This window comes from Lytechinus variegatus, chromosome 15 (assembly GCF_018143015.1).
Source record: "Lytechinus variegatus isolate NC3 chromosome 15, Lvar_3.0, whole genome shotgun sequence".
In the NCBI taxonomy this organism is placed as follows: Eukaryota; Metazoa; Echinodermata; class Echinoidea; order Temnopleuroida; family Toxopneustidae; genus Lytechinus; species Lytechinus variegatus.
The window spans coordinates 32523083-32536478 of NC_054754.1; the positions used below are offsets into that span (position 1 = coordinate 32523083).

General features: G+C 35.6%; 1 protein-coding gene across 2 annotated transcripts; it reads left to right on the plus strand.

Annotated features, from left to right (window-relative positions):
* Window positions 1-49: 49 nt before the first annotated feature.
* LOC121428570 (spliceosome RNA helicase Ddx39b) lies at window positions 50-13032 on the plus strand. Of its 2 annotated transcripts, none has more exons than XM_041625282.1 (10): window positions 50-129; window positions 614-854; window positions 2503-2630; window positions 3449-3725; window positions 4269-4387; window positions 7318-7449; window positions 7900-8009; window positions 8654-8798; window positions 10600-10747; window positions 11538-13032. In XM_041625282.1, the coding sequence occupies exons 2-10, from the start codon at window positions 644-646 to the stop codon at window positions 11549-11551; spliced, it is 1284 nt and encodes a 427-aa protein (XP_041481216.1). In that variant the 5' UTR covers window positions 50-129; window positions 614-643; the 3' UTR covers window positions 11552-13032. The 2 variants fall into 2 exon arrangements, with proteins under 2 accessions (XP_041481216.1, XP_041481217.1); XM_041625283.1 differs by having other exon boundaries at window positions 79-129; window positions 618-854.
* The last annotated feature ends 364 nt before the right edge of the window (window positions 13033-13396 follow it).

The following is a 13396-nucleotide window of genomic DNA, read 5'->3' on the forward strand; positions in this document are numbered from 1 at the left end:
AGCATGATTATCAAGAGATTTTTTTTTTCCAATTTGACCTTCGACGTCGACCAAAGCCCTCTATCAGATTAAACTGACCCGTACCCGCTTGCGCTTTGTTGTTTTCTGCCGGCATCTCTCGTCTAAGCTGTAAGTAGAATCTCACGAAATCTTCTTATTAAATTGTTCAAATGATATGAAAATACATTATCTTACAAGCTGAAGAATCGAATATTGATATTGGGTATCATATTTGAGGATCTGTGGTGACTTTGAATGTGTAATTATGGTCAAGTAATGGTGAATGCCGGTGGTGGTCGTAAGAGTCTTGTGAAAGAAAGCCTACGTAGAATCTACGTGGTACATTGATGCATGCAGTGAAAAGCGAGATTGCGCTTGCCTGCGCCTGGTCATGGAAAATTTTGTTCACTTGTACAATACAACTAGTTTACGTAGCAAATACGTGACTTTCTCATTGTCTTTATTATTTTTTCAGCATTGCAACTGTTTTTAGATCACCCAAGATTGGATCGTAATTAATTAGAGAGTGTTTTTATACAGATTGAGAGAAATTAAAGGCATTGAAAGTTGAAACATTTTTAATTGTAATCAGGAAATTGCCTATTTTTTCCAGCCAGTGCAAACCAAGAAAAACAAAGTCAAAATGGCTGATGAAAATGATCAAGAGCTTTTGGATTACGAAGATGAGGAGGCACAAGAGACTGCTGATGCTGGTGGAGATGCAGTAAAACAGCAGAAGGAAACAAAAGCTAAGGGTTACGTATCAATCCACAGTTCAGGATTCAGAGATTTCTTGCTGAAACCAGAGCTTCTCAGAGCCATTGTTGATTGTGGTTTTGAACATCCGTCAGAAGGTAAGTCCTGATCCTGGGGCCGGGGCTTGGCAAAACAAATCATTTCTGTTGCCAGTCAAGGTAGACCTTTTAATGAATGTAGAAATCCTATTTTTCACGTGATAGTTTAAAATTAAACGAAAGGTTTTAATATTGATTTTATACTCCATACCCTTCATCTCATGATTTCAAAATTTCTCTGAAAGAAATGGCATCCAGTCTGCTTAAGTTCCCTAATTAGTTTGCTCCTTTTTTAACCAAAATTATCTCTTGAATCATTGACTAAATGGTTAGTATTTCAAGATTATGAAGATAAGAGAGAAAAGAATCAATCTTGCTGCAAACTTGTTTATTTCAATTTATGAAGTGAAAAATTGAGGAATACCAATACAACTTTTCACCGAAATTTTGAGCTCCACTGCCTTGACCCGACTTTGGAGCTCCTGACAGTTGAGTCACCCCAACATTACAGGTCAAGTCCACCTTAGAAAAATGTTGATTTGAATCAATAGAGGAAAATCAGACGAGCACAATGCTGAAAATTTCATCAAAATCGGATTTAAAATAAGAAAGTTATGACATTTCAAAGTTTCGCTTATTTTCAACAAAATAGTTATATGAACGAGCCAGTTACATCCATATGAGAGAATCAATGATGTCACTCACTATTTCTTTTGTTTTTTATTGTTTGAATTATACAATATTTCAATTTTTACGAATTTGACGATTAGGACCTCCTTGCCTGAAGCACAAAATGTTAAAACAATGGAATTCCATGTGTTCAGGGAGGAATGAAACTTCATTTCACATGACAATGCCGAGAAAATAAAAATATTTCATATGTCATATAATAAAATACAAAAGAAATAGTGAGTGAGTGATGTCATCAACTCTCTCATTTGGATATAACTGGCTCGTTCATATAACTATTTTGTTGAAAATAAGCGAAACTTGAAAATGCCATAACTTTCTTATTTTACATCCGATTTTGATGAAATTTTTAGTGTTCTGCTTGTTGAATTTTTCTCTTTTTATTTAAATCAAATTTTTGTTAGGGTGGACTTGTCCTTTTAATTGATTTAAAAATAACTCTAAACAAAGAAAATTATCAAATTCTGATGTAAAATACCTGTAAAGTTAAATGATATGACAATTTTCCTGATAACGAATGGTTATTATACTTATTAGTATTACGGTGTTTCAAATTGCAAAAAATTCCTTAATCAGTTTCCTGCCCTTTAGATTTGGCTTTTGCATGCAAATTCATGGAAAGTGTGTGTGGGTTATATGTAAGTCAACTGAACCTTTTGTAAGTAACTATTGGGGGAAATTCATTAAAATGATAGGGAAAATGCTAAAACTAAATAGCATCCCTCATTTTATTGACTGCAGAAAAACATTTAGGTATTTGCCTTCTTACTCGTGAGTGAGGAGGGAATTCTTAGAGAGTGTCTTACTTTGCCTTGGTTAACGTGAACAACAGAATTTTGGATGAAAGAATTAAGTAAAAAAAATGAACAAGGATGCAAGCATACATGTCTAGAACATTGTTTTTCAATGAAGCCCTCATTCTGTATTTCTCATCTCCAGTTATTTTTCCTTTTTTTTTTCTTTAAGTTGTTTGCTTGCATTTGAAATTACTATTTGTGCTTTTATTCGATTCACACAGTTCAGCATGAATGCATTCCACAAGCAATCTTGGGTATGGATGTTTTGTGTCAAGCTAAAAGTGGTATGGGTAAAACAGCCGTATTCGTTCTAGCTACCCTTCAACAGTTAGATCCTGTCGATGGCCAGGTACGTGTTGCGTAAAGCCAGTGTATGCTGTTAATGTTACGACTTGATACACATTTTTTTTGTTCTTAGTTCTTGAGCCATGCATAAGAATAAGATAAGATTTGCAATAAAACTTGATGTAGTTTTATCTTTAATGAAAATTACCAGTTCACCAATGTAATGTCATTTTAAATCATTTTTCAATGAAGAGACATTTTTGTTGCCTATTTTGTCATCAGATACTAAATTTTTATTACCATTTCTATTATTTAAATGTGTCAAAAAAATACTCTAGATTGAATTACTGTCATTAATTCTACATACTTTATAAATTATTCTTGAGTGAGATTCATTCTTTTTGTCAATTGGTTTTTGACCCTGAATTACTCGGATGGAAATAATCCACTTTGGTTTTTTTAGTCAATTGATCCATAATTGTTTAACCCCTTTGAGTTCATCATTCCTTATAAATTTGGTTTATCTACATGTTAATGGTAACACCAATGTAATGTCATTTTAAATCATTTTCCAAATAAGAGACATTTTTGTTGCCTAATTGGTCATTTTAATTGTTACCATTTCTATTATTTAAATGTGTCAAAAAAATACTCTAGATTGAATTACTGTCATTAATTACTTCTACATACTTTATAAATTATTCTTGAGTGAGATTCATTCTTTTTGTCAATTGGTTTTTGACCCTGAATCACTCGGATGGAAATAATCCACTTTGGTATTTTTAGTCAATTGATCCATAATTGTTATACCCCTTTGAGTTTGTCATTCCTTGTAAATTTGGTTTATCTACATGTTAATGGTAACTTCTCTTGTGTCTACAGGTCTCTGTACTGGTCATGTGTCACACGCGTGAGCTGGCTTTCCAGATTGCCAAAGAATATGAACGGTTCAGTAAGTACATGCCAACTGTCAAGGTTGGTGTGTTCTTTGGAGGCGTTAGCATCAAGAAGGATGAGCAAACCATCAAAACAAATTGCCCTCACATCGTAGTAGGTACACCCGGAAGGACGCTTGCCCTTGGACGTCAGAAGATCCTCAATCTCAAACATGTGAAGCACTTCATCCTGGACGAATGTGACAAGATGCTTGAAGAACTTGGTGAGTAGAGTCAACATAATTGATCTTCCTGAAGTCAAGTGATTGCCCAAGTTAAAGCAATTTTTTCAGACCAGAATATGCAAAATGTGTTCTTTATTTACATTGTCCAGTCAAACATATTTCATTGGTCCAAGGCATTTGATGTATGTTGATACTAATGTACTACAAATATCAATAAGTGAAAAGCTGTAATTAATTGTGGCTTTAGGAATCTTATTGACCTATCATACCTAAAAGTACCATAGGAAATACATGAGGGTGATGGGTGCTCATGACAGCCCAAATTGCCCCTGAAATTTCCCCTAATGCCTGCTTTGGGGCAACCATTCTGTTTTGCCCCAGTATCAGTCACAAACAATATTCAAGATTAATGTTCGTTTTCTTTTTAAAGGTAGGGACATGAACTTGATTTTGAGGCATGTTTGATTTTTTTTGGGGGGGGGGGCAGTGGTGATGTATATTTAGTATCATTTCCCATCACACCTACTGTTTAAAAATATTTTGAGGACGCTTTGTTGAATTGTTATTTTATTTTTTGCTCAGATATGAGACGAGATGTCCAGGAGATTTTCCGCATGACACCCCATGAGAAGCAAGTCATGATGTTCAGTGCTACCCTCAGCAAAGAAGTGCGACCTGTCTGCAAGAAATTCATGCAAGATGTAAATATGTCACCTCCCCTCTACTACTACTCTCTCACATCTACACTTCACTTGCCAAGAGCATCGGAGCTTCTCTCCGACCTGCATCCCTCGTCTTCGGCAGGTTGAACAGCCGTCCAGCTTTCACCATTGATTGTGTTCTCTACCACTTCTTCTTGAGGAGTGTACACAGGTTGAAGCATATCTTCAATCCGGCGCTATTGATAGGTTCTTGCGATGGAGGCATTGGTACCATCAACCATTGCCTTTGCATTTCGGTTGCGATTTAGTGCGCGTCTTGTCCGTTGTTCAATCCAAAGGAGTTATTTATACCATCGCTTCATAGATCTATCTCCTTGTGTATTTGGTTTGGTTAATAGTCGCAGAAATCGTGTTTGAAATTATATCCAGAAATAAGAAGTTCACCCGCCAGCTAGCTGTCAATAAGTCTGAAAGGTGCAGATTAAATTATACCTCTGGTGGTTTCCGATATAAGCACAGCAGATGTCACTTCAGTATGACACCATCAGTCATACTGAAGGATCTAAGCTTTGGGATTGGAGCAAGTTAGGAGATTCTAATTTTTGTATCCGTTTTCTGAAGAAAAAAAGCAAATTTTTCTAGATTTTGTTTGAAATAGGGATCCTGCCGCTTTCAAAAGGCCAAGTTGTCACTGACCGTTTTTTCAGTATCTGTTAGGTTTCTTCGTGTTTTTTTTTTTTAATTGATTATTTCACCATCAGAAATAATCAGTCGCGTCTTCGGTTCAGGAATATTGTAGGTAAAGCATAGCATCGCTTACTCAATGGCAAACGACATGAGTAATCATGATGGACTCTACCGCTATTTGTCTTGTATGATCAAGTAAATCGCAAGTGGACTTTAGTCATTTCACCATCTGAATTGACTCCAGCAACCATGTGAAGGCATCCAGTTGGAAATGGCCGAAAAGCTTGTTTCTTCAGGATCTGATGTCCTAGAAATAGATTTCAAGCCCGATTAAAGTCATGAAAAGAGTGAGATGGCACTGGCAAATTATGTTGCTATTGTACCTGAAGGTTGATAGATATTTGTTCAAAGGAGATTGAAATTTCTAAATTAATGCACATTTACAGTGAAAGGGCATTTAACAGTAGTTGAAGTGTCACTTTGGGCGTCAGTATTTGAATTTAAAAAAAAGTTAAGGATAAAACTAACTGGTGATATGTATTTAACCTTAGTTGATACTAAGTTTTAGTAACAGAGAGTTTGCTTTTCCACTTAGCTAATTAATCCTTATCCATATTTCAACTAAGTAATAAACCTCATCAAGCTTCTTTATGTCTAGGAATAGTCTTTTTGTAGAGATTTCACAAAATTCAAGTCTTTCTGAAAGAAGATAGAACTGTCATCGAGAATTCAATTTTACTTCTGGTACATAGTCCTATTTCTGAATGTGCAAAAAAAAAATGGTTAAAAAGTTTGCTCTATCCACCTAAAAGTTTTGTAGAGAGATCAAGCTACGTCAACTGGATAGCAGGAGAATATTACAGTCATTTAATCATTTAAGGTGTATGTTTATGTACCATGTTATGGTCTTCAAAGTCTTGTGGAATATCTGAAGATATTCTATTTGATTGATATTCAATACTTCAAGGAGTTTAATTTTACAATGTCAGTCAATTGACAGTTCCTTTTGGTTGGATGTTTGCAAAAACATGATCAATTATCAGTTAGTAGAGACAGTATGAGGTTCTACAATCACTTCTGTCATAAGTATTCTGGTTACATATGTTTTGGGGATAGAACTTCACAATTTTTTGTTCATGTTTTCTTCATGATATGAAAAAGTTGATAGGTAAATTGTATCGGGTCTAGTTTACTTTGATCTACTAAAGTTATTCCAGTGACGAGTCTTACAAACAAGGAGTTGAAGCATTCAAGAATAAGAAGTGAAACTTCAATCTGAAAGGAGCTATTAGAGATGGCAGTATTAGTGAAAAGTATCATTTGTAAAGCACATATTTGTCAGCTGCATTTACTCTGCTTGATTGACTAAAATAATCCGACCTTGAGCTTTTGAAAAGAATTGTGGCAACGTTAGCCAAGCAAGCCACTTACCGTCTTAAAAGATCTTTCAAGCTCTAAAAATGCTATGTGATGACCGGTATTCACAACGTTTCGTGCGAATGTAAAAAGCAGCAGCAGTACCCGATGGTTTCTACCGTTGGAGAGCGATCAGGATGGTTGATGGATGGACTCCAGGACAGCTCTAGAAGACATCAGGCAAGTGAGTCTGTGTGTGGGACACCGATGGTTCAGTTTGGCTACAGGACTTGGTTGTTTGGTGAGGTGGCCATGCTACGTACTCTCTGGATGAGACGAAGCTCTGCTGCCGATCCTGCCCTTACCCTGACTGCCCTGCTTTGCCACGCATCCCTGTGCGGTCTGACCCTGCTCACCAAACACGGTCTCTCTGGTGACTTGGATTGAGGGATCACGGCTTCAGGAAGAAGAGACTCCGCTTTGTATTCGCCTTGGTGGTATAGGGGTTATAATGGGTGGGAAGTTTCCGGGATTGGTTCGGGATGGAAAGGGTCAAACACCCTAAATTTATGGGATTTATTGCTTATCCTTTACTTATTATTAGGCTGACGGTTCAGCTTTAAACCTAGCCCATGTGATTTAGCCAGTATTGAAATAGTTATTAAAATAACTTCAGAAAATGAGTTCAAAACCTATGGGATAAAAGATAAAACAAGGAAACATGAACAACTTTAAAAATCAAATTTGAAATCTTAGACACTTAGTAGAATCGATCAAGTAATTGATATTTTGAGAAGAAGAGATGTTATTCTTGACTTGACATTATAATTTGTAAATGAGAGCTCCTAAATATCTTAAGAAATTAATGTGATGAAATATATGTTGCATGTATCCTGTCAAACCCTCTATCTTCCTCCTGTCTATAGCCAATGGAGGTTTATGTGGATGATGAAACCAAGTTGACACTCCATGGTCTTCAACAGTACTACGTCAAACTCAAGGACAATGAGAAGAACAGGAAGCTATTTGATCTTCTAGATGTCTTAGAATTCAACCAGGTGATTAATACAAATAAAGGGTCACTCATTAAAATGATCTTCATTTCTGCAAATCTCTGCTTTTTCCAACCCTGTAAATTGGCACTTCAGTTAGCTGAGATGTTGACTAATGATTTAGCTGATGACATTTTAGCAATTTGTCTGTTGGAATTTCTTTTCGTAATCTTTAGTGAGCATTTGTTTATCATTAGAAAGACTTAACAGTTCATCCAGATACTGCTAAGGAATACACAGGCACTGAAAATATTAGTCTGAGCCTTGTTAAAAAAAAATTATCTTTCAGCTGCTTTATTTACTCCCAATTTAAAGGTTGGTGTGGAGCTTTGCTGAAAGTATTAATAGATAATTATGTACTGAAGAAAGTAGAGTAGTATTGATATATAATACCTAAGTATTTGAAATGATCCGTTGAGTAAATTTCATTCTTGATTCTTTTTGTTTTGAATGCAGGTTGTCATCTTTGTAAAGAGTGTACAACGATGCATTGCACTCTGCTCTCTTCTGGTGGAGCAAAACTTCCCTGCCATTGGTATCCATAGATCCATGCAACAAGACGAAAGGTGAGTCATCTTAATCCTCTATTAAAAATAGTTATGGACGATCATTTCAATCAATTCTCAACTCTGCAAATCCATCGATTTCCTAATTGATTATAAAGAGAAAAGTACACAAGATCCCTGTGGTAACGAGGAGTTGCACACTGATTTATGAAGGCAATAATACTTATGTATGCATTATATTTAGAAAGCACTTCTAGATGTTGGGGTCGTTGGATTCTTATAGTCCAATTGATCGTGTCATGTGAACTATAAAGCTCTGAGTAAATACTGAGGAAATATCTCTGGACCCTATTTCTTAGAATTGTGAAGAGAATATTTGGAAAACAAACAAAACTACAGAATTTACAATATCATTGGATGCCATTAAGTTTTGTAGGGTTTTGGCAGTTTTGAGAAACAACTTGAATTATTTCCTGAATGCAGTAGATTCATAATCTTTAGCTCAATGCTTGCAGCAATGTTTAATTTACTTTATATGCCTGGTGGAAAATATGGAGATAAAAATAGCAGCCAAGAAGTAGTATTTTAATTGGGGATGCAAGATGAATTGAAGGAAGAGGATTTCAAGTGTCATTACTTCCAGAAACCATGAAATCTTTTAATTTAAAAATTGTATGATTTTTTCCCCAAAATTCTTTGATCAGGTTAGCAAGATACCAAGCTTTCAAGACCTTCCAGAAGCGTATCCTAGTCGCTACTAACCTCTTTGGTCGTGGAATGGATATTGAGAGAGTTAACATTGTCTTCAATTATGACATGCCAGAGGATTCAGATACCTACCTCCATAGAGTAAGTATGTTATTTTAAAGGGAATCATGGGTAATATGTTTCATAAAGACTTATAACTATGGTAACTTTGCCACCCGATACACATGCATCAGGTTTGAAGCCGGCCTTGGAACTGCCTTCATGCCTGCAATTTGGAGCTGCCTCAAGATCTTTATACCTCCTGATACACATTCATGACTGAAGAATGCCTGCTTCAAACCACATCCAGAGGTGGACTCAATTTGAGCTGGCATCAATTTAGCTTTTTTTTTTTTTAAAGAGGGTTGTTACACATAAGTCGAGCCGCCTCCGACGGCTCAACTGTCCACTTTCGATCTATGTGTTATCCCTACTTATAGTTATTGTAACTACCATCATGGTAGTACCATGGATACCTGGCTTGATTGTTATTGGTCTGTTTCCATGATAGTTGTCATAATGGCAAAGTTACCATAGTTTTTAATTCTTTGTGAAACACCCCAGCAGCCAAAAAAATCAACCAAGAATGAACGTAACAGAGATGCCAACCCTCCCGATTTCATCGGGAGGCTCCCGAAAATTCATCCCAACTCCCGCCCTTACGATTACCATCCTTATCCTCCCGAAATTACAATTTTTTTGCATTGATCAAATTGGATTGGAAGTACATGTATCGTCTGCTAACTTTAGCATGTATTAACTCCATTACGTTCGCTGCTACTAAATTATGTGTGAAGGGTAGACAAATAAGGAGCAGCGAAAAGCTGGTGCATGTGATATGCCCAACGGGAATCCACTGTGCACCAGGCCGGTAGGCCCGGCTAGCTTTGCGAGGCGTGTGCGCTCGCGGCCACTGGATTTGTCGAGTCGTGCGGTGGAATATCGGTGTGTGATTTCGGCGTATTGATGGGTTGATATTGACACGAAATGGTGGAAAATCAACAAAAGAAGACCAAGAAATGGTCTCAGAAGTATAAGACTGAATGCAGTCTCCAGTACCTGTATGTTCGGAAGTCGGAAAGAGGAATTTACCATGCATTTTGCGCAATTTGCAGTGTGGACATTTCAGTTGAGCAGGGAGGTCGTGATGATAATTCGGAAGCACGAAACGTTAGGGAGCAAACGGCATAGGCCTACAGACATTGCAAAGACAAGATCTTCGAGCTACACTAGTACCCTGTTGTCTTTATTTCACCAAGCAAGGGAGCAGCGCTGAGCTTTTCTTTACTGGATTTATAGTGGAACATAACCTGCCTATAGCCGATAGTGATAATTCCTCCTTATTATTATTGTTGAACAGGTACTTCTTTTGACTTTTGTCCCCTCATTTTTTTTACATGTAAAAATGCATATTTGATATTTTTTATGTTAAAAAAGTGGGAACAATGTTTATTTCAAAACATGTGAAATGCCCCAAAATAAGGGTCAGATTGCACCAGAGAGCATCTAGAAACCCAGAGCTTCCAGGGCCCTAAGGCGGGCCCTGGACCCCGGCCGCAAGGGTCGAGCGCTACGCGCACATAATTTGGTGGCGGTTGCAAATCCTCCCTAATTCTGATTTCCAAAAGTTGGCATCTCTGACGTAAGTTCACTTAGGATTTGGCCATTTTGATAACTTACATGAAGTTCAGCTTAGTGTACTGGATGGTGAAAAAATAATTTTTGATCCAAGTTATTGAAAGGTAAATTTTGTCAATGAAAAAGCAAATGAAATGAGAATAAAAGAGTTACTTTTACTCATCAAAATGTGATTAAAAGGTGTAAAGAACACATGCTTTGCAAAATATCTACTCTGAAATATTGTTTTCAAATGGTGATTATTTGATTTTTTTCTGTACATTAGGTCGCTCGAGCTGGACGTTTTGGCACCAAAGGTTTGGCTGTCACGTTTGTTTCAGATGAGGAAGATGCTAAGATCCTGAATGATGTCCAAGATCGATTTGAAGTCAATATTGGTGAACTACCAGAAGAGATAGATATGGCTTCATACAGTAAGTTGGATCATTACGATGGGGCTTCTTGCATTTAAACTTTACCATAGAAAACGCTGGTAAAATTGAAAACTAGGATAGTAGGATTCTCCCATTAACCTTAATTTGGCCAAAGTTTATAGCAGAGTAGTTTTAGATGTAAAAGAGGAGGGTATATCAATAAGAAACCTGTACATTTGACCATAAAAAACAATGATTGATCAATTTGATGCACAGGTTTTTATTCTTTGTCCTGCATGGCCTTTTCATGGGAACGTGCCATATCGCCTCTTCTCTGGCAAATTAATGTTTATGCAATAGTGCCCAGTGCAGTAGTAAAAAAAAAATGTTTCAATACGATTGTTGATCAAAGTATCAATGATGAGGTATATATTGAATAAAATAAGTGTTGATTACAGTCTTTAAATAATGCCTTACAATTGAATTTTCTAAAAGAAACTAGTCTCAAAGAAATAAGGGAAATTTAACTTTTTACTTTTTTCATTATGAAGAATTACAAGAATTATTATAAATGTGATACCTGCACATTTATCAAATTGGGTGTTTTATATGCTAATGTGCTTGTTTCCATTCATTGATTTGTATGATAAATATAAGATAATGATTATTTTTAGAATAGTATACAATCCTGGTGTTTATGTTGAAAATTAAAAAAGAAATTATGTGCAAAGATCTGGACATATCATTATGTCCTCTTTTAATTGTTCATTTCAAATGCAAAGATTGATTACTTTTTGAGACATTTAATTTACAAAATAATGATATTCTCTCTCTCTTCTTTTCTCAACAGTTGAACAAGCCTAATTTGGACATCTGTATTATGATCTAATATCTTCAATCAGCCTATTGGTGGCACTCTCTCATGATATACTGGCACTCTGGAGGTTATCTGATGATAGTGCTTATTCTATATTTTTGTAAATAAATGTTTGTATTTTCCCTGTAAGGTGTTGCATCTGTACAAAATCAAATTCCACTAAATGTAGTGATACCAGCAGGGTTTTTTTTCACTATGGTCTGTGTGTTGTAGAAGTGTTTTGTTCCATGCATGAAAGCCAGGTTTCCTTCAGATCATTTTTCTCATTCAAGATAACCAGAAAGAAGATATAACAAAGAGAATGCACAAACTTGATTGATAGCGGAAAGTGTACACTTTGCATTTCTACAAATCCTCTCTTTTTTTTTTCTAAGTGAACATTTCGCAATTTGACTGAAGCTTACTCTAAACAAAGAATGTGATGGAGATTATGTTGTCGAAATTTACGAATGAATGGAATAATGACATATCTTTCTGTGATGTTTTCAACAAAGAAATATTTTTAATGAGTTTTTCAGCTTGGAGTCATGAAAAATGAGCATTTCTGAGAGAATATAATATTTTATATGTACAGTTACTTGAAATAACTTTTTAATATGGACTATGAGTTGTGTTGTGTGATCAGACAAAATTGTCCATAAAACATCTTAAAGTAACATTTTCTTACATATTACACCCTGACACCATTCATCTTAGAGTTGTGATATATTTTGAATTTAGAAATACAAGTACTGGTTTTCAAATTTCTGTATTTGAGCTGTAACTCTTAAAAAATACAACTTACAAATAATTAAACATTTATTTGTACCATTTTGAGTAAGCTGTAGTTAATTACCTGCACTTAATAGTTGATAACATTTAGTATAATAAAGTTTTTAGATGGTGGCTATGTAAATGTCTGGATATGTGAGTGCTTTTGAGCCAAAGCTTCAAATATTTGACATTTGTAAACAATGTGTATGCTACTGACTACATGGTAATAGTTGGTTTGAGGAAACATACTGCACCTGTTCTACTTCTAATCACAACTGGATTGTTGTTTTATGTCATCATAATGAACTTAGTTTTCAGCTTCCTCTAGATGTTGGTGCAGAAAAAAGATGTATTGCAGTCAAATTGTTCATTCTACATTGGTATGATAACTTGTAGATATTATGCAAACAGCTATAGTACCTCAGATTTGTGAGATAAAGAGGGGGCAAACCATATTATTGTACAAGTAACATAAATTATGACCATAAATTTCATAACTATCATTGTTTGGCTTTCATGAAAATGCCTTTCTTTTTTAATTCTAATCTCTGACTCGCATGGTAAGTTAGTTCTAAATTCCTCACTGACCTAAAAACATTTACCAACATGTGAACGAGACAGAATTTTTTAATTTGTGTCTGTGGGTATTTGCTAAATTTCATGATGTGTAAGAAGAGATTATCATTTTCGTAATAAAGTATTGTTGAGAATTTTATACCTGTTTGTCATCTTAATTCTTTGTGTCTTTAGTATGTCTTGTAAAGGCATAGTGAAAAGAAATGCTTCAAGATAGTTAAAGGTAAATGCCAGTTTTGGTAACGATATCAAAATGAGTTCATACAGAATCCAATGAAATGACCACCAAAGTGTCTGTTTGTATAAATAAAGAATATGTGCCAAAGGATTCTGGAAGAAATTGTGTAATTGCTGAGAAATTAGCAAACAAGCACAGGATTCGGGTCAAGCGTCTGGCACAACATTCAAAGCAATAATAATGCACTGTCCCACGTGCGCTTATCTGTGTTGGTGATCTTCAGTGTGAATATTTTTCAGCGTAGATTTCACAAAGTTCAGTTAAT